The 26,838-nt window shown below is 44.5% G+C and overlaps 1 protein-coding gene across 12 annotated transcripts in view; it reads right to left on the reverse strand.

Moving 5' to 3' along the window:
- Positions 1-26,838, reverse strand: part of SYNE3 (spectrin repeat containing nuclear envelope family member 3) — a 96,346-nt gene that overhangs the window by 39,159 nt on the left and 30,349 nt on the right. For 10 of the 12 annotated variants that reach the window (XM_073349571.1, XM_073349569.1, XM_073349570.1 and 7 more), the window contains 11 exons: positions 20,935-21,107; positions 20,168-20,477; positions 15,174-15,335; positions 13,720-14,064; positions 12,296-12,432; positions 9,641-9,815; positions 8,429-8,611; positions 7,292-7,435; positions 6,471-6,629; positions 4,117-4,278; positions 3,031-3,194 (listed from right to left, as the gene is read on the reverse strand). In XM_073349571.1, coding sequence (XP_073205672.1) covers positions 3,031-3,194; positions 4,117-4,278; positions 6,471-6,629; positions 7,292-7,435; positions 8,429-8,611; positions 9,641-9,815; positions 12,296-12,432; positions 13,720-14,064; positions 15,174-15,335; positions 20,168-20,477; positions 20,935-21,107 — 2,114 coding nt within the window. Of the gene's footprint in view, positions 1-3,030; positions 3,195-4,116; positions 4,279-6,470; positions 6,630-7,291; positions 7,436-8,428; positions 8,612-9,640; positions 9,816-12,295; positions 12,433-13,719; positions 14,065-15,173; positions 15,336-20,167; positions 20,478-20,934; positions 21,126-25,891; positions 25,974-26,838 lie in introns of all 12 variants that reach the window. The other 2 variants (XM_073349574.1, XM_073349576.1) reach the window with 2 other exon arrangements.

The raw sequence follows: 26,838 nt of genomic DNA on the forward strand, positions 1-26,838 counted from the left end.
TGACGGGAGCCCACTCTCAGTGTGGACATAACACAAGTAGTGATGGTCATAAACAAAAATGGAGTAAGGGGAGCAGTAGGGAAAGGATCACAGATACATCTCGGTGGTTTTGCTAAATATGGATTTCTTAATATAACATTTATTAGCTTAATTCTCAGAGGTGCCACGGCAGAGATGGGATCTGAATGAGGAAGTGGTGGTAGCCAGGTTAAAGGGTTCCGGAAAGGCACTCTAGGTGTGGAGGAGGGGAGGAGAAGTGTGAAAGAAGGCATGAAGGTAGAAAAAGGAGAAGGAAACAAAGGCGGTGTTAGACAGTAGCACTGGCAGAGTCAAGTCTGTTTGGGTGGGAGGGAGAGAACATGCAGAAAGACAAGCTTGGAGTTCTAGGTCAGGGCTGAGTGAAAGCCGGAGGGAGCTTGTGACATTACACCCCATATTCTTTATGGAAATATGCTTATGACATGGATATGGCATAACTGAGATATATTTTATGCAAAATGGATCTTGTAAGTTATCATCGGAAAGGTTATGATTTACTGAATGTGATTATCCAATTTGTATGCATGTATCATTTCTGTATCTAAAGTTAGGAATATAGACTATGTAACAATTACAACTATGTGTTTGTATTTGGGAGACACCCACCAGACAACAGGCCATCAGCCTTGATGGGCCATTAGGAAGAAACAATAAGACTTTGAAGATACTAATCTCTCTCCTTCCTGAGAGGCTGACGGTACTAGGTCAGTTGGTCCTGTCACCTGGTACTAAACATCATCTTGGACTTCTAGTAATTTTCCACTAAAAGGACAGGGAGGTCAAGACTGGGAAACAAAAGATTCCCGCTATATGTAAATTTTACTTAAGGTTGGGGGGGTAAGGCAAACAAGACTTTTCCATTGCCTTCCTGCCCAAGAAGAAAGACGACTGAAAGTACCTGAAGAGACAAAGCAACTCTGCGGTAGGAAAGGCAAGGGCTGAGTCCAGACTAAGACAGGAGTCTAGTCTGTAAAGAGAAATAACCGGAACTCTAAGCTATAGAAAGTCTGCAACTTACCTAAAACAACATTTAGGGTGAGAAATTATTTCTTGAAACCAGTCTCTTTAAGATCTTCAGCTTAGTATGTATGCATGTTTTGTTTTATTTGTTTAGTAATCTTCCTTGTTCTGTTTGCTATCCTTTATAATCACTTAAAATCTGCTTTTTATAGTTAATTAACTTATTTTTTATTATTATTAAGCCCAGTTCATGCAATTTCTAACTGGGGTGGCGGTGCAAGAAGTTGTGAACATCTTCCTCCACATGGAGGGAGGGGGCGAATTTATGAGCTTACGTTGTATAGATCTCTCTACTGCGCAAGACAATATTATTTTGGGTAGACTTTCCAGAGGGGAGCTGCACTTGAGTGCTGGGCGATTTCCTAGCTGAGTCTTCTCAGAGAGTGCTGTTTGCGGACTGTGTGTGATTCTACAGCTGGTGTGAGCGTGCGTGTTGCCAGAGGCCAGTAAGCCTAATTCAGCAAAACAGGGAGAGGGAGCCAAGGCTACTGGAGCAGGCAGGCTCAGTGAAATCCCAGTACATCAGGTGGCATCCCAGAAAGCGGGGTCCAACCCGTCACAGAGCTAAAGTGAGGTTAGGCACAATGTGAAAGATCTTTTTATGCTGAGTGGAAAATAAACCAGAAATTGTCATTAATGGATAGAAGCACTTTTGTCTCATTTGGAGAGAGCCATTTGAGAGAGCTAATGTGTGGTTGGTGGAGGAGGTCAGGACCGCATAGTTTGGACACATAGAACCTCTGAGAAGCCTGATGCTTGTGGGGAAAAAAGGCAGGGGGAGGGGACCAGTTCTAAACAAATTCCAAAATGAAAATAATTGAGAGTGCTCTAAAAACAAAAAAACAAAAAACATCATCAGAAGCATGTGAGCAACCTGTTAATTCTTTGTGTATTTCTCAACAAAAATCCAGGACATCCACAGAAATCATGAGAGCCATAGAATTCCTCCCAAGCACCTGGTAATCCAGACAAACCACTTGTAAAAGAACCCAAGAGCTCACACCGGAGATGGAGAAGGAATGTGTGGCTCTAATTAAGCAGCATTCCTTGACAGGTAACAGCCAAGGCATCTGGTAATGGTAGGGGTAAGAATGTCTTCCAAAGTGACACTTAGCTGCTGGCAAGACCTAATTAAAGAATGAGCTCTGTGTGTGTGTGTTTGACTTGGCTTGTTTCTGAACGGCTTTCATTTGAATTGTTTATCCTTGGGAGCCATGCTCTGAAATCTAATGAGGTTTCAACACAAAACTGTGTGAAACTGTCACCCACATTACAGCTGGTTTGCTGTGGCTGCAAGAGGCACAGCTCAAGAGCCTCATTATCTCCTACTAATACTTGAAGGATACAAGGGAGGTAGAGACTGTCAGTTTGGGGTGGCTGATCATGATAACTAACCTAGACATGCTATCACCGTGCTTGGGTGAGCATCTCAGCTCCCCCCACCTAAGTCCTCTTCTCTGTCATCACTAACAATGTCACCCTCCCAGCCCCTCTGGTGTCTAAACCCAGAGGCGCCTCTGACTCTGCTCTCTCCCTAGCCCCACACATGCAGGCAATATCCAAGTTTTGCCTCCCCTTCCTCCTCCATAATCTCTCCAAGATCCAGACTTTTCTCTCTGTTCACATCTGCAACACTCTCATTCAAAGCCTTATCTCCTGACTCAGGTACTGCAAAGCTCCTAATGGCTCAGGCCTAAGGGAGATTTGCCAGGTAGAGTGTCTGCTCACAGACCACAATATCCTGGCTGAAGTCTCAGAGGAGGTATTGTGCAGGACATAGACACAGCTGGCCTGAGTTTCCTCCTTTTTACACTAGCATAAATCAGAAGTAACTCCACTGCAGGCAAAAGAGAATCAAGCACAGCCCCTAACTTTCAATACTCCTTCAGGCTTAGCATTTGCAGGGCTGGTTATAGAGCAGCAGAGAGAATTCCCCTCGAAGGGACAAAGGAAAGACATATGAACACTTACCTGGTTGTCATTTTTTTGAGTGACCTCAATGACTCTGTCAGCTGGTTCATTTCAGTATGGACATGTGCTGCCCCCTCTGGAGAAGAACTCTCAATCACCAGCTGGCCATGAGCCCCAACAAGGTGCAGCTGGATCTCCTTATCCGGGAATTCAGCTAGCAGCCCCTGAAATTCACAGCACTCACAGTCACTTTCAGGGGTCGCTGCTATTTCTGAAGCTTTACCACAATGCATGATAACTATGTCAAATGAAGGGCTATGTTCAGCCCAGGATTATGCTCGTTTCTCTTGGCATTACACAAGTTATGGGTTCCCAGCAGCAGGATCTGCGAGGGGTTCCTGCAGGAATCCAGGAAAGTCCAAGAAGTGGGTAGCATGGGATTAGGGAAGAGGTGTAGCTAGAACATCCCTGATGCAGGGTAACACTGTGGGGCTTCTCCGGAGCCCCCCAATGGAAATTAAAACTGCTGCTTCCTGCTCAAGGGCCAATCAGCCCAGGATAGCACAGGAAGTGTAAGTCACCAGAATGAGTGAATCTGACCCCAAAGTACTTCCATCGAGGAAAAACTGAGCAACCGTGGGAACGGGGACATTTTCCCTTTGGCACAAAAAATGCAACGTAGGATAAACCCATAGAGTAACGCACCATTTAATGCTACACTGCTGTGTGTCTGGAGAAACCATCCTGCCAGGAGGAATTCACTTTCAAGACTGGATTTTCCTTTAATGATGCCCCAGACATTTCAACAGAAGCTTATCCTTCTTTTGCCCCAACCACCCACAAACCATCATGCACTCATCATAGACCAGTCCAGCTAGGCAGTACGGCCTAACCCTGAGCTAATCCCTGCTTGCACACAGTCCCTAGCTACCCCCTGCCTGCACCCTGAACTGTTTTCAAACTTTTTGAACTGAGTCCTCACTTTGAGTTATATTTTTTGGTTGCATCCCCCCACGGCCCATACATGGCAAATGCAAATAGATATGGAGCCCAGGGGAACACACCACTTCCCCTGAACAACTACCTGCCACATGGATCACAAAAGCAAATGGATGATGACACCATACGCCAAGATGTGGTCCTCACCTCCAAATCTGCGACTCGGCTCTCTGTGTTCCTTTCCCCCCTGGCATCCTGATAGGATTCCAACTTCTGTTCAGTCATTGTGATCCACCCCTGAAGGTCTGACAGTTTATTATTGAACGTCCAATGCTCCTGAATGTGCTTCTCGGTCCGTGCCAGGATGATCTAAAAATACCAGGAGTGACAAAAACACAACAGTGATAGAACACAAAGAGACAGCAGGTTTCGCTAGAGAGACTATGGCAACGAGTGCTATAAGAAACACAAAGAAATGAAATGATAATACGAATGAAAGGCAGAAACTCCTAGCTGTTTAGTACCATGACATGGAATGCACTTCCTAACTGGATATCGACAAGTGCCTGCAGATCTGAGCTTAGCCACATGGTGGGGCATTATGTATTAGAATAGTTTCCCTCTTCACAGATGACTCAAAGTGAAAAATCCTATATTTTAGTATCTCAACTAAGTACTTCCTCCTCCCCTCTTTGCATGTGAAATCACTCTAGATATAATAGAAAGAGATCTGCCATATGGTACTTTTACCTGGAAAAATACTATTTCAGTGATATATTTGTTTACTATTTGTGATTAAAAACTAGAATTCCCTAGCATATTAGGGTCAAATTTTATGATGAATAATTTTTTTAGTGACATAGCAAACCAAGAGAATTTTACATGAGCGCAGTTTGTTTTGGAAGGGAAGATTTTCATCCCTGTTTTTACAAGCAACAAAATACTTTAGGTCAGCAGTTCTCAACTGGGGATCTGTGGCCCGCTGGCAGTCTCTGAGCCCTTTCACGGGGCTGTGAAGCCCTGCAGCTGAAACCCAATGCCCCGAGCCCCAGTGCTGAAGCTGGGAGTGGCGTGGGACTAAAACTGGCACCCCAGCCTGCCCCGCAGCCGGGAGGGTGCGGGACTGAAGCCGGTGCCCCTTTCCGACCCTGCCCCCCAGCTGGGAGCAGTGTGGGGCTGAAGCCGGCAGCCCCTGCCCCTCTTCCCCCACCCCAGCTGGGAGTGGTGCGGCACTGAAGCCGGGAGTCCCAGCACCCACCCCTGAAGCTCGGAGCCGCACTGGGAGCCCCCCCCCCAACCTATACACACCCCCCAGCTACCTCCTGCCTCCACTCTGAGCTACCCCCGCTGCCCGCACACAGCCCCTAGCTACCACCTGCCTGTACCCTGAGCTAATCCCCGCTTACACACAGTCCCTAGCTACCCCCTGCCTGCACCCTGAGCTACTCCCCTGCCTGCACCCTGAGCTGTTTTCAAACTTTTTGAACTGAGTCCCCACTTTGAGTTATATTTTTTGGTTGCATCCCCCCATGGCCCACACAGGCTGGATGGCCTCCTGAGTGAGTCAGGGGGTGGAGGTGGCGCTCCGTCCCTGGACCCTGCTGTGCGGGGCTGGCTCGAGTTCAGCCAGCCCTTGCTTCCCCCGCCTCAATAGAAGTAAAACTATGCCTATGCTCAAGGGTCCGTGACCCCTCCCTCCCGCCCCAGAACCCTGCGCTCCCCCCTCCTCCCTGGCCAGGCCCTGGTGTTTTTATAGCATGCTGAGGTAGGCCTCAGCAAGAAAAAGATTGAGAACCCCCCGCTTTAGGTTAAATCAGTCCTTGATGTAACTGCAGTGGGTTTGATTCGTTAACTTTTAGGTCTTATAAAAGCCTCTGTGATAAACCTTCCAGAGGACCCAGTACTAAATGCCCGATGCAGCAAATCCCAAGAACATTGCATGAGCCCAAGCCAAAAAGATCTGGACACTCGGCAATGGATTCAGCCCCCCGGGGTGGGGAGCCTCACACTACACAATTGAGACTTTCCAAACCAAACAAGGAGTAGTGTTTATAGACTCTAAAAGGGAGTCTATCCACTCCTCACGACTTGTCTGAACACAAAAGTTGTATTGTTTAATTATGCTGGTATAAAGTTGTACAACCCCCACTAGTGTGGACACATTTATATTGGTATAAAGGTTCTTATTCTGGTATAACCTATTCCCATACAGAAAGGGAAACATACTGGCATAAAGGTGCTTTAGAGCAGTATGGTTTAACTGCATCCACTCTAGGGGCTGTACCTTTATAACTATATAGGTAAAAATTCCCCGCTCCCACAACCAAAATATTTACATCTACATGTAGTCTCAGATGGTAGGATGGTGGTCACAATGTAGGGGGAGGAAGATTAAAATAGAGAAAACTGGGGAATGTTTAAAGATTTATCAAGGCCATAAGAACTCAGCCCCTGCCTTCCGCTTGCGGAAAATGTCAGCGGTTGAAAGCAGACATTATGATAACGTGAAAGGATAATTTTCACAGCTGACACTTTAAATTCTTCACTAAATGATGAGTTACCTCCAGAGATCTCTTCAGTGTCTGATAGTCAGATGAAAGCTGGTTCATTTTATCTCTGTGGGGTAATCCCATCTGGGGTAAATCTGTGGGATTAGACTGAACTAGATTCTGCAGCTCTTCCCTTTGAACTATAAACTCTGCCAATTCTTCTTGGATCATCTGTAGAGAAAAGGGAATACTGTACATTGGCTACTTATGTACTGAACATCATTTGGCCTACAAGATAGGTCAGAACATTGATTCTGCAGTTGGGTCCATTTGACAGCATGAGATGTATTAAAGAAAAATAACTAATTTTAAGCAATTTAGTTTTTGATGCCCAGAACTGAAAATTTACAAAAGAAGCCAGCAGGCGTTCTGATACATTAGCAGCTGATTACAAAGAAGTCAAGTGATAGCATGCTTACTGCTAGTAGGCTAATTAAAGCATCACAATGGTGCAACAGCACCAAAATAGCAGCAATTTAAGGACTTGATTTTGCTGTCACCGAGCCCAGGTCTACACTAAAAAGTTAGGTTGACCCAGCTGTGTTGCTCATTTCTCTTGGCACTACAGGAAAAATCCCAGTTCCCAACCCTGATTCTCACCACTGTGAGATCAGAACCAGGCTGTATAAATTTATCATAGAACAAACATCTTTCTAGAATCAGATAATTACTTGTATGACAAGTCAAGTAAAGGCTTCTCCTCGCCCCCCCGGTACTTCTGACATAAATAAATTATACATTTTGCCTAGAAGGAAAATATATCAGTCAGGCCATCTGCCAATGTGAGCGTGATTAACATGCAGGTAGCATAGATAACAATCACTGTAACATACCTGTAGTCTCTGGAGTCGTCTTTCTTTACCTGAATGGTCAGGTTGTGGTTCATTCTCTAGATCTACTTTGGCTCTGATAGCAGATAACTTCTTCTGCAGATGCAGAAAGCCTGCATCAAAGTCTTTATGTTGAGTTACCAAACTCTAGGCAGAAAGAGAAAAAAGAGCACTAGATATAACTACAGTTATATTATTTTGTCAGTGTCCACTTGACACTATGAGCAAATAAGCAGCTGCCCTGCACAATAATCCACATTTCTATTAATCTACAAAATGCATCAGACACAGTTGGTTAGTATTAGTGAATTTATTTATACAAATCTGGATTAATAAAAGATTGATCACAATTTTGGCATGGATATTGTGATGGGGCAAGGCCAGATGGCTATAGAAAAGTAGTGGGAGATAGATATATTAGCTCCAGGCTAAACAAATCCCTGGTGCCAGGTTAAGTGAAATGGAAGCTGCTCCAGGTCAATTAAGACACCTGGGGCCAATTAAGAACTTTCCAGAAGGCAGGGAGAAGGCTAGGTTGATTGGGACACCTGAAGCCAATCAGGGGCTGGCTGAAACTAGTTAAAAGCCTCCCAGCCACTCAGGTGGGAGTGGATGTCAGGAGCTGTGGGAGGAAGTTGTGCTGTTGGAGAGACTGAGCAGTACACACCATATCAGGCACAAGGAAGAAGACCCAGAGGTAAGGGTGAAGTGGAGCTTGGGGAAGTGAGGGCTGCTGTGGGGGAAGTAGCCCAGGGAATTGTACATGTCATGTTTCTAAAAGGTCAGCTACCATAGCTGATACCATTAGGGTCCCTGGGCTGGAGCCCGGAGTATAGGGTGGGCCCAGGCTCCCCCCCACACCTTTGCCCCCTGATTAATCACTGAGACTGGGAGACAACAGAGACTGTGCAAGGAAGGATAACTTCTCCTCACTTCCCTTGCTGGCTTATGATGAAAATGGCTCAGTAGACTGTGACCCTTGTCCCTAGAAAAAGAAGGGTTATGTGGAGGGTCACAGTGAGCCTCTGAGGTGAGCGAAATCCACCAGGAAATGTGGGACCCACGGAGGCAAGGACAGAGCTCTGTCACAATATTAAATAGTAAACAGGCCTTGGAGTGAACTGAATATTAACTGCTCACCTGCAGTCTGCTTTTCCTTTGTAGCAGACTTTTGTGTAGAATTTCTCTCTCCTTTGCTGTATCGGTTACCTCTGCTAGGAGAGACTTTGCTCTCTCCTCACCAAAGATACTGCTTAGCAAATCCTTCTTCAGCTGTAACATCATCAACTTCTCCTTGAATTGGGAGCTCTCAGCCAGGCATGCCTACAGGAGAACAAGTATTCTCGTAACACCCAGGGCTACATGAGCGGATCAGGTGGCATATGCACAGAAAAACAGCAAGGTCATGGCTGTAGGACAACAGTATCTTGAGCATACCTGCTATACCACAAGGCACCCACCGTGTGCCAAGCTGAGAGCCAAATCAGCAACTTGCCAGAACCCCAAGTGCAGCACTCATTTTTTTACATAAAGGGAGCCAATTGCAGTCACCTTCATCCCAAATATGGAGACGAGGCCCAACGGCTCAGCATAAAGCCTGGCTGCTCGCATCAAGGTGAAGCATTGCTTGCTGGGATCTGTCGTCTACACTCCTAAAAGGAGGAAGCTGTGAGCAACACTGTAGGGCTCTGTGGGCCTACTCGAGTCCTGGTATAATGGATGACTCAGGCTGCTATACCACAAACTGCATCAGGAAGGCATAAATTCTGCTCCCAATATTTCTTTTATATAAACCGGACTGCTTCGTTTCTCTGGTTCTGCAGCTGCTTTCCTGATCTGCATGAAGGAAGCCTACTGAGCTACATGGTGCCTGACATGAAACTGTCTTATCAGGGTTATGGTTCAGTTTGATCCCTGTTTATAAAAACATTTATTCCAGAGATCCAAGGGGCGAGGGAGTCACCATCACTACTCAATTCATGGGTGCATGCAGCAATTATGTATCTTAATATCTAAACTATCTTATTACAAAAGTATTAATGGAGTCCTCAGATTTCCTACCCAGATGGATGTGGGGTTACTGCCAAAGGCAATAATAAGGCACTTAGCTCTTATATAACATTCCTTTCTCAACTGGCAACTCTAGCTCACTAAATAGAATGCCCAAAATGATGTGACTTTGTTACAATTAGTGCAGATGTGGGCCTGAGTTTCAGCAGTGTGTTATTTCCTAAAGGAACTGGAAAACATTCTCAGTTGTCGCCAACAAACAGCTGCATTCGTGCACGTGTCATTACAGCTTGTGCCATGCGAACAAGAGACTGGCTTCCTAACTTAGCTGCAACTCTCTACCTCAATCTGAAGTAAGAAAGCATGTGTCAGGGAGGGCTCAGCAACATTAGCAGTGGAGTCCAGAAGTCTCTGAGCTGATGGCTTCCACGACTGGAACTCTCGCAGTGGATTTTGAAAACTCTGCCTGAGCTCAGTTTCAGTCCCAGTGCTCATTTTAAATGTCTTTCCCTTGGCCCTGCAAGAATAAGCAGACAATGGCGAGAATGATTAAAGTGAAATCTTAAGCTAAATGTGCAATTCACTGAGGGACAAAAATAGCACAATCCTCGTGTGCCTGCTCCAACCAACACAAAGAACCTCCGTTTTCTCCTGGCTTTGTCCACCCTTCACTAGGCAGCTGCTTCTGCCAGTCAGATGTCCAACAAACCCTGCTTAGATATGGAGGGACACATTCACCTCTGCTCCAACTCCACTGAAATCAGTAGAGATGTACCAGGGATGAAATCTGGCCTGACAGTTTCAATGCCAAACAAACAATCTCATTGTGTTCAATTTGTTATCTTCAGTATTATCCACCAAGTAAGATCAAAGGAACAACGTGGCAGGTGGATGGGAGAAACAAGCCATGCACGTACATCTAAGAAACCTAGCATTTAGCTGCAGCACCCTTTAGCATTTCCATAAAAAGGTGAAAAAGGAGTTTTGGTCCATTTAAAAATTTTTTTTATCTTTACACACAAAAAATAAATGTTGATAACCCCAAATTGCCCAGAATAAAGGAGGACAAAAATAAATTTTCCTGGTTTTTAATTCTATATTTTTTAAACTTTTTAGAATCATCTGTGTGTGCCAGGTAAAATCAGTGGATAAATTAAAATAGTTAACACTCATTGAACTAATATATGGTTTAAATATCCAGGCTCCCAGTCTGAAGGCTGGTCCTAAATGCTGTGGGGCCATGAGAGGAACTTACGCAGTTCCCTTCCCAGTGGCAGACCCCCTAAAGCTACCTCCTACTTCCCTGTGCTTTCCTGACCTTCCATCCTGTTGGATCCTGAAGTCAGGAGCAGCTTGCAGTATAAAGTTTATGCATAAAAGGAAATATTGTCCTGTTAAGACACAGGAATGGGAATCAAGAGTTCAGCTCCTAGTTATGCCACAGACTTCCAACGCAATCTTGGCTAATTTCACTTTTCAGCATCTGCTTCCCCCTCTGTGAAATGGAGATAATACTAGTTACCTACATGTCACAGGGGTGTTTGCAATGAGCCTAGCTTCCTGAGGGCCCTGAAATCCTCAGATGGAAATCTCTGTTATTACTTCCTTTGCCATCCACTCTACAGACTCTGCCAGCAGCAGCCTGTGACTTTGCCACGCCTTGCAAAGAAGCAGGAGTTTTGGGGAAAAGCTGGCAACTTATTGAACAGCCACTGATTTCTGATCAGAGGCAAGTTTAAGTCTCCTATAGTTGTTCTTTATTGGAAAATAAATCCCAGTTTGTTTCATTTTTAAAATTTGAATTGCTTGCTTTTCTGCAACAATTTTATTTCTCCAGTCTTTTTCCATTTGCCAGCACAGTCTGCTCTAGGGATAGGAAAACCAGTTTAGATACAATAAAAATAAACTGACCTTCTTTTCCCCTTCCCAGACTGATCCTTTCTTGAAGTTTGCTAACTGCAGCCTCTGAACTTTCTGATTCCAGACAGCCTGGAAGCGGAAGTGCTAAAGCACAGGGAGAGGCTAGATTTGAAATGTTTCCAGCCCGAACATGGAAGCAGGAAACAGGAGATACGTAGTAAGGAGAAGGTGGAATAAGCCCTGCCAGATAACTGGGAGGGGAACGATTCATCAAAACAAACCTCCCAGAAAAAGGCCATGTCCACTCTGCAGTAGTTCAGCCAAACCATTTACAACAACAGTTCCCAGTCCGATTTTTAGTTGAGCATGAAAAGCAAGCAAAAAATAAAAATACTGATTCTACACTGTTAAAACAAGCAGTCAAACCAAATATTTCATCCAGACTATACCTAGTACAGCAAGAGAGGGATCCAAGAGCAGGAGATAAGGAATCTGTGTTCCAAACCATTATGGAGGCTCAGAATATACTGTCCAGACAGTCAAACCTTCCCACTACATCAGAGAAACCACAAAGATCAGTTTCCTTTGCTATTTTTAACATGTAAATGCCTGATCTTGCTCCCATTGAGGTCAGAGGCAAAACTCCTGCTCACCTCAATGGAAGCAGGCTTGGGCCCTAAGAGAGAGATTTTCCAGCACTCAGAACTAGGGCCAGATTTATGGAAGTATTCAGCCACCCAGCAGCTCCTGTTGCGACACTTCCAGCCGCAATGCCAAAAGAAGCCAACGCCCAATGCGCTAAGCTCTTCTGAAAATCTGGCCATTTATTTTGGTGTCTAAATGGGAGTTGAGCTCCTCTGGGACTTCTCCTGTGAGTCAAATCTTCTCAACAAGGTTCCAGGAACTGGTCCCAAGGCAGCAAGGTTAACTGAAATGTGGGATGTGGCTATCGTCAATAAAAAAACAAAACAAAAGCCCAAAACCCTTTGTTCTCTACCACCTAAGGTCAGTCTGTATCTTGCACTTTCTCCACAGACCCTTGCTGATCCTTGGAGCCATTCAGTCCCCAGTGAAGTTTTATGTCAAACTGCTAGCCAGCCCCCCCCCCACCCCCCCCCATTCCCCATGGATAAATACCTTTGATATTCCCGTATTGCAGCTACAACACCGTCAGAGAGCGGTTGTATATTCTGTGAAAACCGGAACAATTCCTTAAGCTGACACTTCAGTCTCTCAGCCTTTGGCTCTTCTGCTGCAAGCGCTGCTCTTGCTGCCTTAATCATAAAAATAATGATCAGTTTGCATCATGAGCACAAAACCCGGAACATGAAATGTATAGACTATGCTGAATCTAGAGATGGTCAAACTATTTGCCACAAGCCATTTGTGTGTCAGATTTGGCCCTTTTTCTGTTCTCAAACTGTCCGTGACATGATCAGGATTTTCATAAATGTCCAGGTTGTTTGTTATAGTTAGGTGACTAATTTTTAAAAACACCTTTGTGCCTATGGGTGTTTTGTAAACTGTTCACAGCAAGTGCTCTGTGAGTATTTTATATGCAGAATTCACTAATTAAATGGTGTGACTGGTCAACAAAGTCACACGGCCAGGGGTGCTGGAACAATTTTTATAGTGGGGGTACTGAGAGCCACTGAACCAAATTGTAAACCCTGTATATGATGGAAACTACTTCAATCCAGGGAGTGCTGCAGCACCCCCCGCACCCTAAATTCCAGCACCTATGCACATGGCTTAATTTCTATTTCCTGACTGGGTGACCTAAGGCGAGCAGCACTTCTGGTACAATTACAATCAAACCTATCTGTGCTAATAGCAGCTTTTCCACAATCTGGTTATATGGCTGTGCACGGAAAAGGGAACAAAAAGGGGTAGGTACACAGCTGGATTGAAACACAGTTTGGCTTAAGTGAATAAAGTTTGCAACTACTTTTACCCTACTCTTTGCAAAGCACTTGCTGAATACAACATATAACTAGGCATTTTGGATTATAATGAAAGTAATAAAAATGATGACAGATGCATAAATGTTACAGCTGTTAACAGGAAGTTAATGAGGTGTTATTTTAAATACTCTATCTGCAGAAGACCCTCTTCTTATGCCATCTCATGTTTAGAGAAGTTTGATTTTTTTAACATGGGATTTCTACAACCAGAAACCTGAAATTATAAGTGTGTGTGCACAAACCCACCAGTACGCACTTTATTTTAATGGGACTAATTGGAGAGAAAGACACAACCCCATATGAGCAGGAACAACAAACATGATTTGCTATACCTAAGGAGAAACAGGGAACAGATAGTGTGAGGCAGAGACTAAAATTGTTGGTTCTTTTCTCCCCATTCACATTTTCCCTTATTTGATTCTACATACAATCTTCTACCATCCTCAGCCCCATAATATCGGAGCACTTTCCTGCAGTACATTGTCACATGACCAATATCTGTATGATCAAGGGTGGTCATGTACCTTCGCTTTTGTCAAATATGTTTACTACACTTCTCACAGCTTGCTTTTAGGCATACAAAATACAACAACTTACGATGTATTTTCTCCACAGAGCTACTAATTCCTCTTCACTCTTCGGCTTCTCCTCTGACTCCAGGTCATTTTCTAGTCTTTGTAGCATCTTTCTGAATTCCTGGACCTCTGCTTCCAACTGTCTGGCTTGGGACTGAAAGGCACTTTCTGACTTAAGGATCTTATGTATTCTCTCCTCTTCCTCACCACATATTAGTTTCAACTTCTCCAGGGCTTTCCTCAACTCCTCCAACTCATCCTTCATCTTCCCAGCTCCCAGGGGGGATGTGTTCTGGATCACCCCTGTAGACTGAACCTCCAGGCATTTCAATTTCTTTTCACCACGCTTAACATCTTTGGCAATGTTCTGAAGAAAGAAGGAAATCAGAAAGCATTAAGTGGAAAGAACAGTGGGGTGGGGTGCAGGGGGTGGGGAAATGACACCTGATAATATTTACTTTTATCTGTGTATTTATTTTCTTCTCCAATTGTTGTTCCAAGGCATGTCACTTATGAAGTGGCCAGCTGCCAGATTTGATATACTTATTTGCAATTTGTAGCCTTATGATTTAGATAATATAACAGCAGGAGCATGGCTTCCCAAGAACTAGAGGAATCTTTTAAAACTGTTGGGTCTGATTTTCAGAAGTGTTCAGCACCCACAGTGCCAGTGGAAGTCAACAGGAGCCACATGTACTTGGCATCATGGATACTCAGGCCACAGAGGTGTCTAAAGTTTAGTAGCCCAAACTAAGGCACCCAAAATTGGAGACCACTTGTGAAAAATTGTGCCGTTAACAGTGTCACCAACCCCAAGCATTCAAAAATCACGAGTCAGGCCCATCCTAAATCATTAGATTGGCTTAAATCATTAGATTTTTAAAAATAATAAAGGTCAGGGTTGTTTTTATTTGTCTTCTGGCCCTTGAGCCTCTGCGCTACATTCAAATCATGTTTATATGCTTCTCTTTTTAACCAGGAAGGCTAGAAACTTACATTTCTTTTTTTTTTAATGAAAGCTCAGATTCTTGTGTAATCACATGACTCCAGGAACTGGAGCTTTAAGAAAAATGTCAAATAGTATGAGACTCATGATAAAATTGGGAGAGTTGTCAATGGTGTGTTAATGACCGCACAGAAAGTGGCAGACCTGGACAACTCATGATTCAGGACCCCTTCTTTAGCCATTTCACCAGAATTTGTTTTAAACACCTCTCTTTTAAATATCCCCCTTTGATAAAGACAATATGCCTTTCCCCCCCTCCTCCAGATTTCTGCCCTGAGCCAAATTTGAACTTGCAGTGCTTGAATTCTAGGCCCATAGCATACTTTCAGAGCCACATGGATCTTATGAATACACTATTCTGTTAAATACTTGTATGATTTGGGGAATATACACAAGAAGGGATTCAGATGAGGAGAATGCATTTCTTAGCAGCGCTCTCCCTCCCCTACTAGAACTGCATCATAAAGAACCTGCAATGTCTTTAGCCCATTGTCTGCTGGCAACTTTGTTGTTTCTCCGATGCAGCTGTTCAATCTTTCAGTCACGCCATTCAGCCACGATTGAAATTGGTCGACATTGGTCTTGTATTGCTCATGTTCCTTCGTTATCTTTTCAAGCAATTTAACTCTGCACTGTAAAAAGAAACGTCCAAAACGGTGAGGCCAGAGCTTATCTGTCTCTTCATAGGCTGCATTTTTAACTAGGAAAACAGAGTCCATTTCCTTTCACCCCCATGTCACTCAACCTTTTCAGGAATTCACACCTCATCTCCAGTATGAGGACAAAAATATGTAAAGCTTTCTCCCATTCTTGGCTGTGCTGTAGCATCTCAACGTTTATTCAGAGAACAGAAGATGGCAAGGTCCTGTGAGGTCAGTGCCTTGCCTCGCCTCCCCTTTCCAAAGCTTCATATTTTTCATTAAAAAGCGGTATTATCCTTTCCCAACTTTGCTTTGAAACACAGACAATATATGGGGCCAGCCTACAAGCTACGGTGACAACCTCCATGCTGGCAAAAAGTATAGGATTACTCTGTCTGATCATGCCTGGGACATGTAAATTATTTCACAGCATTTGCTATTTAAACAAGATGTAAAGAAACGACTATATTTGCAGCATTAGAAACTCTGCAATATTTTTAGCATCTATGGTAACCTCCAAAGACTTTGCTTTCATTGGCACAATATATAGGGCCTGGCAGTGTTTGGCTCTGCACAAACTAGGGACAGGGTGCAAGGAGACATCTCTCTGCATACATCTTGTGCCCCTATGCAGGGGCCAGAGACAGGGCTGGATCCTGGGATCTGGTGGATCTACACAGAGGCCAGGTCACTGGTCTAGGGGGAAAAGTGACTCAAAGCTCCCATCTGCTCTCCCCTGACCCTGGGGCTGCTCTGTGCAGACCCCTGCATCAAGCTGGAATAGTCTGAGGACTCCTCTATCTTGTGTCCTCTGCAAACAGGCCCAGCAGTCTGAAGACACCATGATATAGGAGCATTCTGGCCATGTCACCTCTCCTTCAGCCATGCCAGCAGCATGGAAGCAGAGAAATGCATGAGCCCATATGTCAGATCCAACCACCAGAGGATCACCCTTGTGCTGGGATAATCCTCCAGGGCCAGTCCCCCTTGCTTTAGGGCAAGACTGTCACAGTGGTACAATACAAAGCAGCTACACCACACTGGAGAATCTGCCCCACCGTGACAGTCTTTGCAGTCAGAAGGCAAAATTCTGATCTGTTACATGGAGTATTGAAAACTCTGTTGAAATGGGAGTCTGTCCTTTAAATTTCAGGGTGCATTCCTGATCCTGCAGGCTAGGGAGCTGCGTAGGGAAGCGTGTGATCTGGGCCTGGCCTAGCCTAGTGTGAGGGATCATAGACCTCAAATCAAGCCTTGCACATATGCGGCAGATCCCTGGCTGGTGTCCATCTGTATAGCTCAATGGACTTCGCTGGGGTTATTCTGATTTGCACTAGCTGAGGATTTGGCAGAGAAAGTGAAATGAAGACATAAATACACAAGGGCAGGAAGTGCAAACTGTAAAAACTCCCAAGCGGCAGGATTGAAATCTGATTGATAAACAGAATTATGGTGAAAATGTACTCCAGCATCTTACAGTAAAATTACAAAGGTTGATTAAGGAGGAGATGCACAGCTTAAATTGAGAAGTAGCTTAACCTGTCTGGGACAAGCTATTTAACCAAAATGAAGCAGTCCAAGGCTTGGAAATTACTGCTGAAAATGTTACGATCCATCAGGTCATGTGATAAATGACACACATTTGAACAGACACAACACTGTGCTAAGCTATCATATGAAAAGCTAACCAAGGGCAGGCTGAAAACCTGCCAGACTGCTAGATGGGGCTACCTCCGAGTGCAACTTTTAATGAAGAGAAAGATGCTGCCATTTGCTCTGTCAGGCAACTCATTATTCTTTTCACTGAGAAGCCACACAAAAGGAGCATTAACTCTTGCCTTCTGCAGAAGCACCTGAATAATCAGAGAACATCTACCAGCCAAGATGTGGCATAGGGAGGAATATTTGTACTGACAAGAAGATAACAGATCCCAAGCAGGCTGCAAGATGAGGAATACTAAGAGATGACATTGTGAAGAATATATGCAGGTTTTTGGTTTCATATTCAGGACATGCTTTTGGTGCACCGTTACCCAAGAGATAAAGCATGAAGGTCTGCCCCATTCTCTGGCCTCTATGGGTATGTCTACACTGCACACTAAGCCCAGGTCTGTGGGACCCAGGCTTGTAGATGTGGTGTTTCCAAATCAGAGTTTGAGTGTTCACACTGTATTGTAAACCTTGCTTTACAATTGCTGGACCCATGTCTCGGAGCTGTGCTAACTCATCCATACAGCACTACGCATACCTTCTGACTCAGGTCTGCAGCCGGACCTGGGTCCGCAATGCAAAATGACAGGGCTTGGACTTGGATCACAGCAGGAATCAGGCTTTGACCCACTCCCCTAGCGGGACCCTAGGACCCGGGTCTTGAGCGTTTGCTGACTCGAGTCAGACTGATGTGCATGTGGACAGAAGTGGGGCTTGGGCTCAAACCTGAGTCAGAGCCCAGGTTTAGTGTGCAGTGTATCTGCCACTCCAGCAACAAACAGGGGCTGTAAGTAGCCAGCAAGCAACTGGGGGAGAATGCTCCTGGTGCAGGGACTCTGTTGGGCCTCTGTTGGCTTCCTGCAAGCATTGGTACAGGAGGTGTGTGAGGGCAGTTGTGGGGCTGGAGACAGAAGAGAATGTATTGGCACAGAGCTGTACAACATGCTACCATGGCCATTCTGGCTTGCGCTGCAAGCCACAGGGAGCTCTGCAGAGGATGCCATAACTTAGGGCTGCCTAAATTTTGCTAGAGGTTGTTTCAGCCCCTGAAGCAGCCCAGAATTGGGAGGGCGCCAAAAATGATTTGAAGCCACCCTCTGCCACTCTCTCCCTCTAACTCACATGGGATTGTCTGAGAGTAGAATGAAAGACTGAGCCAAGAACCTGTAGGTTTAATTTAAGAGAACCAACATGAATCAAAATTTTTGTATTTTGCACCAGCCTAGATTGAGTATGTGTTGAAACTTCATACATCACTACTGTTCCTGCTATACAAGGAAGAGAGGATGTCTCAGTGGTTATTTATATTTAGACGACATTCTTGGCTAGTACTAATAACTCTTTTGGGGGGAGAGGGGGAGAGACATGTGGAGTAGGGGAGAGAATTGGCTGCTGTGTGTAAAAATGTTACAACAACTGTAATTAAAAAAAATTCTGGTGAATATAATTTTTAATTTGGGAGTGTAAGGATACTCAGTGGCAGCAAGAAAATATGTTAACTCACTGGAGAAGTAATATCACAGTTAAAGCATTTGAGAAATGGAATCCACTTGCTCAGCCTGTGACAGAAACTGGCAACTGCAGGAGATCTAAAAAAGCTTCTTGAGTACTAGTGAAATTTACAAGTACCAGCAAGCTGTCTCCTGTAGCCAGCTTGGGAATTCAGCTGTCATTTGCAATTTACATGAAGCCTAGCCCCCCATCATGAGAGGGACTGAGACAACCCAGATTACTGGATCTCTTTCATTCAGTCCTCCCTCCCACTGTGAGAGGTAGCAAAGGTTCCTTCAGCTACCATTATTCACTTCCTGGCAAGACTCCCAAGCTGCCTCTAACCTTGGAATTAGCCAGTGAGTCCCCCATTTATTTCAATCACAAAAACTAACGTTTTCCACCACCCCTCCACCCGCAGCCTCCAGAGGTTTTTCAACTGGATTGTTTCACTTTGTCTTTTGGTGCAAGGTGGCATTTGTAGCTGCTTCAGCTGCCTTTTCTAGAGCCTCAGTTAGCTGGAGACATCAGCATGTATTTTATCTAAATACAGTGGGCCTGATTCTGATCTCTCAGCAGCAACAATCAGTGTAAATCTATGCTGGTGTCACACTAGCCTAAGAGATCTGACTCAGGCTCTCTGTATTCAGATAATATGTTTGAGGGAACTGGCTAGTCCAAATATCAAACTGCACAACACAAATACTAGCTGTTCATGGATCAAAGACACACCCTTGTTTAGAGGGAAATCACTAAACATTTAAATTGAGAATCTGGTGAAATTTATAATCCCAAGAGTTGAATTGCCAGGAGTAAAAAAGGGTGTTTTTAATGAATGGATTTACTCTGCAACCTGACTTTGATTCAATGTTTCTTTAGATGTATTTATGGCTAGAAAGTGTGACTGCAGCAGCTGCAGGCACAGAATGGGGGTTTATAATTTTTTAAATATTTTAAATGAAAAATGACAGGTTTCAGAGTAACAGCTGTGTTAGTCTGTATTCGCAAAAAGAAAAGGAGTACTTGTGCCACAAGTACTCCTTTTCTTTTTGTCTCATCTCAAACCTTCACCCAAACCAACTATCAAAGTGAGTCACAGACATGAAAAGTTGAATTATAATGTTGACCATCCTCCTGTCTAATGACCACTGTACCTCTGGGATTGAGGGCAGGTGCAGGCTGGAAAATGAATTAGCATCTATTGAAAATCTTTTAGCTATTAGCGTTGGCTGCCTATTCTTTGTGTCGGAAAAGCATTAATTGCTTGCCAACTCTGAGATTATGGTGTGTGAGTCTTGATCTGGGGATTTGTGGTATAGCTTCAAATGAGGGTGCAGAGTTGGGATGCTTCCTCATCTCCTTGGATGGATTACTTTACATCAAGATCACTCTGAGATCTTTTATTTACCAAAGGGCAGGGAAGCATTTGCTTTGGGATTGCTTGTATTAATCTTGCCCTGTTAAGATCACTCAAACCTTCTGTGCACTATAGATACATTCTTTTCCCATGAACCATATTGGGGAACTCCTTGCTCTCATATCAGAAACACTAACAGTAAATAATACAGGATAGTAACTGGTGAGCATCCTAAACCCTCCTCTCTTTTATAGTTGCATTTTACCTGAGCTTCTGTCTTTATTTCTTCATATTCCACCTTCATCTTCTTCTGGACATCCTCATCGACACTCGGGTCACCTATCCTGTTAAACAAGGAAGCAGCTTCCTCCAGCAGCCTTTCCAGCAGGACTGACTGATTTAGGACATCATTCAACAGAACCTGGGAGTGGCTCAGCTGCCATTGCTTCTCCTTTAAACCGAGCTGCAGTTCTATGTCAGGCTCCAAGGTAACCTTCATGTTATGAATCCAGACGTAAAACTCATCCTGGGCTTTCAAGTATTCACTCCAGTGCAGCCACACCCATTCGATACGGCTGTTGGGGAAAGTGAGAAACAAGATGCACGAGGTTCTCCCAGCACCAGTGGAGAGTGAGGGGAGTTCAAGATGCTTTAAAAAAAGTTGGTAATAAAGAATCAGATTCTCAGACAGGGTAAATCAGCCTAGCTTCTTTGACTTCAGAGTGTCACAATCCACTTCCCAGCTGCCCCTGGCTGTGGGAAGAAGTACCCTGTGCTAGCCCTGTGCCTGGCAAAGATTATTTCTCAGGTCACTGGACTGGCGTATTGTGGGTAGATGTAGAGCCAAGGTTCCACCTACTTTCTGTTCCTTTCCAACATATGCATGGGACCCCCGTGAAGGCTCCTCTCTCTCCCACACAGCACAGGTTGTTAGAGCAGGGAGTAAGGTGGCATTGTCTGAGAGAATTAGACAAGCCACAGTCTGACCCAATATATCAAATACAGTCTTTGTGGAAACAGCATGTGTCCTACCTGTGGCAGTGAGTAATGTAGATGGCTGTTTCTTCCCACATGGCTTTAATGTCTTTCAGTTTGGCTAGTATCTCATGCTTTTCCTCCTCGCTGATACAGCGAAGAAGGGCATCTGCTTTTATCAGGACCAAATCCATTTTCACTCGACCTTCTGGCTCCAACGCACAAATTTTCTATTAGAAAACACAAAACTGAAAACATTGAAAAAAAGAGAGCCTGCCAGTGCGGTTATTGAATTAGAACTTTGCTTTCATATGGAAATCATTACATCCTTGCTGGAAAACTCCTACAAAATTTAATAGAAATAAGAACTTTCCTACTGGTTTTTTCAATATTCGTACAGGGTTTAATTAATGGAGAAATATATCCCTGTTGTAAAGTAGTTAGCACCACCAACAGAAAGTAGATCATTAACTTCTGTAGGTTTTCACGGTAATTTCTACGCAGCCCTGTTGGGTTTGTGCCTATTAAGTGCTATCGGACTTGCCTGTAACAACAGTGTCTCCACTACTGCTACAGATCTATTGTACTGCATAACCACATGACGTCTAATTCACTTTCTTGGAGTAAGTGCAGAGGAGACACTATTCACGGGAAACATTGAGCAAAGCCAGTATTGTAAGTTGCACCAGAACATGCCATGGGAGCTGCACCAAAAAGCAGTTTGTTGCAAATCACAGAAGACATACTCTGAGCCACCCTATAAAAAGAATAGAGAATTATATCTCTGCTATCAAATTCTATTTCCACACAAAAACACATTGTGTATCAGTTAAGGCCCCATCACCTACATGCATACCTAACACAAAACCTACAAGCAAGGAAATGAAAGTTGAGCCACCTAACACTATGTATCTTCTACTCTTCCACCCAGAGACAAACCTAACCCTTCGCACAACCACCCCACCCCACACACCACCTTAATTCTGTCCTAATAGTGTTGTCAGCCTTCCAGCAGCACCTTCCCACTATCAGGCAGGACACTAGACTTCCTTTCCCTGCTGTCCCTCCTCACAGTTCTGGGAAACCACACTCATTCATGGTGGGGGAAGGGGTGCCAAAAGGAAAATGTTGAGACATTCAAAATCTGAGGTCACTTTTGAAGACATAGGCCTAAGTGATTTGTCCGGAGTGATTTACCTATTACCCATAAATACATCATTTGATTATTTACTTGTAAAAAACAAAAACAGAGCACGGGGGAAAATAGAAACCACACCCAGCAAACAATAGAAAGATTCAAAACCAAAACTTAGTCCAGGCTTCAGTCTTGTTCCTGCTTGAAGTGACTTGAAAGCAAATGAGCCCAGGATTGAGAAAGCTGTGGTTGGAGTTGGCACTTTTTTTTAACAATTACTTTCTTTGGCTGGCATTTTTGTTAGCAAATTAACAGAAAATAAATCATAGGGAGGAAGCCTGAATAAGTGCAAGCCAACTGGGAAAGAGGCACTTGGAACAGATGTTTTTATTTAAAAAAAGGCAGGCCAGAAGGAGACATCAGCTGGGTGGCAGAGAAGGAAGAGGGGAAAGGAAGGCAGAACTAAAGAAGAGCCACTTGCTTTTTGTTTAATAATAATGATGGATTTCCAATATCCAGATTGAAAAAGCTACTATAACAAGGATTTTCTATCCGTTATGACCCTGTTCCAAAGTCCAACAAAGGCCTCAGACTTTAGATCAGCCCAGGTAAGATCATCACAAACCACACAATCTTCATTCTTGTGCTCTGTAATGTCAACAGAACCCCTTAATAAACTGTCTCCCACAGCACTGACTTTCCTGAATTCTCTGCATGCATTATGATGTTGTGTGTATCAACATTCCTTATGCAAAAGGTAAGGGCTATACTCATCCAAAAGCAGAAACAAATCCACAATGAAACAGGAACTTCCAGCCTTTGTGACGGCTATGCAAGTCTGCCCATCACCACCAGCTCGCTGATGAGGCTCTATGCTAGGCCTGGTACATGCTCCAACCCACAATGAACCCCATTTGAGAAAATGGTCCTGAAAATACTGCAATGTCATTATATAAACCACCCCATCAGGAGTGCCATTGTCAGTGCCAGTCATCCCATCTCAAAAACAGAGGGGGTTCAAAGATGGGATGGGGGGCAAACATGACTAGATGCACAGAAAGATGTTCATCTGAAGAGAAACAGAGAAGGCTGTTTCATTCAGAGAACAGGCCTATCACACGAAAATATGAAAGAGGTATAGAAAATATGCTAGTGCGATGGGGTATACAAACCCCACACTGGGGAACACAGGGTTAATGAGCTATTATGGGCTCAGCTGGCCCTGCCTTGCCACACCTGTGAGAGATGTGAGACTTGAAGGGAGGATTTTAAAAAGGTAAAACAAAGCACAGTTGGTGGCAGAGCAGACCTTGTGGGAACTCCTCAGACCAGTGTGGCCCAACAGCTACTCCCTGATGAAAGGGACGACCCGATGCTGATCCACTTTTGCTGGGACTGTTCTTCCATGTTAGCCTGTGAGCCTTGTCGGGACCACAGGAGCTTAACAGAAGCCTTCTGAAGAAAGAGCCTTACCACATCTGTGGGACAATCCATTTGTGTTCATTATTCTTGTGTTTGTTGCAACCCTGAAAGGAGCAGCCTGCCCAGAGGGGTGAGCCTCTTATGACTGGACTGGCACAGTGGAACACTCAGGCATCTCAGAGCAGAGGCCCAAGTCAGTGCAAAGGCCCAGCCTGGGTGTGCCCTGGGGAAGGATGCAGTGATACTAGTCTCATCCTACTGCCCCACTATAATAGTGAATGGTATAGCTGGGGTAGATAGGAGCAGCCAGTTTTCTCAGTGTTCAAGAACAAGAGACATCGAATGAAATTGAAAGGCAACACAATTAAAATGGATAAAAGGAAACACGATTTTTTAAACACATAAGGCATAATTCATCTGCCACAAAATCTGAGGACAAGAGATTAACAGGATTATACAAAATATTATCTGTCTACATAGATAATGCGCAGATTCACAATTCCATTAAAAAGAGGAGAGCTATAACCCCACTCACTGACAGGGTTTAGGAAGAAACTTGCCCTACAGACAGATTATTCCCTAACTGTCTATCCCTGGGATTCCGGTACCTTTCTTGATAGCATCTGGTGTTACCCAGGGTTTCTCAGAACCCAAAACAGTGATAACTTAACTGTCTCTCTCCGGGCAGGGTCAGGAATAAATCAATGGGGGGCACAGCTCATCCAGCTGATAAACAATTGATACAAACCAGGAGTGCTTTCATCTAAAATTACCTTTTTTATTAAATCTCAAATGTGTGTGCACACAAACACACACACAGCTGCAGTAGGGCTAGAGCAGAGGCTCTCAAACTGTGGTCTCTGGACCACTAGTGGTCCGCAAGCTCCATTCAGGTGGTCCACAGATAGTTTCCTCTAAGGTGCGCACCTGGGCACACAAGAGAATGAAGGGCCACCCACCTAATTAGTGGAGCCACACAGGCGTGGCTCCACTAATTAGGTGTCTGGACCCTGGAGAAGACTCACATGTAAGGTGAGGTGGTGGCCTTGTGGGGAATAGAGGGAAGGTGGGAGGGGGAAGTGGGATGAGAAGAGGGGGTGGGGGGAATTTGGGACTTGCGGGGCTGCGGCGGCCAGAGAAAGAGGCGACTTTCCCCAACTCCAGAGCTACAGCTGCTGGGGAGAGATGGCCCTCCTTCCCAGCCTCCGCTCTGTGGCTGCTGTGGCGGGGGAGAGACCCCACCCCCTTCCCTGCCCCAGCTCGGGGGCTGCCACGGCAGGGGAGAGAGGGCACATCCATCACATTAGAAAGGTAAGACTACTGATATTAAAATATGAGTTGTGTGCTTTTATTTGTAGAACAAAAACCATTCATTCTTCTTCTTTTTTTATATATATATATAGCGCTTTTATCCAAAGCGCTTTACAATAGTTGGCTAACGGTACAAACAACATTTGGAAAGATCATTAAGTGGTCAGCAATTTTCAAGTGGTCCGTGGAAAAAAAAGTTTGAGAACCACTGGGCTAGAGCATTTCAAAACAAGTATATTTCCCTACAGTTAAGAAATGGTTTTGAGGAATCAGTGGCCCGCCTCCCAGGGGGCCCCGCCTTCCAGCTAGCTGCTGGGGAACTTAGCTGTTAGATCCTTGCCCAAAGAAAGCTTCCTCGGAATGCTCCAAAGCATATTCTTTCACCTAATCTTTTATAGCTAAACTTCAAACAAAGCACACAACCTATAGTGACTCAAAACTACGCATTATCTCTTATCATCAAAACATTTCTAGTCATAGCAATGTGTCTGGGGCACTTAAAACCTAGGTCACTATTCACTCACTCTCTTCCATACTTGTCAACTTTCTGCCCCATCCTCCCATTCTAATTAAAAAACTGCAAGTATGCAGCTGTCTGACCTGGCCTCATAAAGGCCCAAGATTTTCCTAGCTATGTGATGTTTGGTTTTCAGCAGGCAGTGGCTGAACATACAAAATTGCTGACTGCAGCATTATCAAATTCTGGGGTAACAATGGTATCTTCCCCTGTCAGAGGCAGGATGTGGGATGAAATGAGCTACTGGTCTCATCTGGTAGCATCGTTTTCTGCACTGCATTGGGTGGTTGCAAACCCCAGTCTTGTGACTGCGAGAAGCAACTAAACCTCCATTTTAGCATGCACAAATGAATGAGTGCTGGGTGCAGCAGCTGAGATCTCAGTCTAGTAAATCAGGATTGCTGCTAGTCTTCCAAATAAGTCTTGGGAGACAGGCCAGTCCTTGCCTACAGACAGCCCCGCAACCTGAAGCAAATACTCACCAACAACCACATACCACACAACAGAACCACTAACCCAGGAACTTATCCTTGCAACAAAGCCCGTTGCCAATTGTGCCCACATATCTATTCGGGGGACACCATCACAGGGCCTAATAACATCAGCCACACTATCAGAGGCTCGTTCACCTGCACATCCACCAATGTGATATATGCCATCATGTGCCAGCAATGCCCCTCTGCCATGTACATTGGTCAAACTGGACAGTCTCTACGTAAAAGAATAAATGGACACAAATCAGATGTCAAGAATTATAACATTCATAAACCAGTCGGAGAACACTTCAATCTCTCTGGTCACGCAATCACAGACATGAAGGTCGCTATCTTAAAACAAAAAAACTTCAAATCCAGACTCCAGTGAGAAACTGCTGAATTGGAATTCATTTGCAAATTGGATACTATTAATTTAGGCTTAAATAGAGACTGGGAGTGGCTAAGTCATTATGCAAGGTAGCCTGTTTCCTCTTGTTTTTTCCTACCCCCCCCCCCAGATGTTCTGGTTTAACTTGGATTTAAACTTGGAGAGTGGTCAGTTTGGATGAGCTATTACCAGCAGGAGAGTGAGTTTGTGTGTGTATGGGGGTGGGGGGGATGTGAGAAAACCTGGATTTGTGCAGGAAATAGCCCGACTTGATTATCATGCACATTGTGTAAAGAGTTGTCACTTTGGATGGGCTATCACCAGCAGGAGAGTGAATTTGTGTGGGGGGGTGGAGGGTGAGAAAACCTGGATTTGTGCTGGAAATGGCCCACCTGATGATCACTTTACATAAGCTATTACCAGCAGGACAGTGGGGTGGGAGGAGGTATTGTTTCATATTCTCTGTGTATATATAAAGTCTGCTGCAGTTTCCACGGTATGCATCCGATGAAGTGAGCTGTAGCTCACGAAAGCTCATGCTCAAATAAATTGGTTAGTCTCTAAGGTGCCACAAGTACTCCTTTTCTTTTTGCAAATACACATGAAAAGTCTGGAAGCATCTAATCTAACAACAGGATGTAACCCCCACCCCCACCCCCTCACATTCTATTCCCTTTTCTTAAGGCAGCGGTAAGTGGCTTGCAAAAGAAGA

The sequence above is a fragment of the Lepidochelys kempii genome, chromosome 6 (genome assembly GCF_965140265.1).
Source record: "Lepidochelys kempii isolate rLepKem1 chromosome 6, rLepKem1.hap2, whole genome shotgun sequence".
NCBI lineage: Eukaryota > Metazoa > Chordata > Testudines > Cheloniidae > Lepidochelys > Lepidochelys kempii.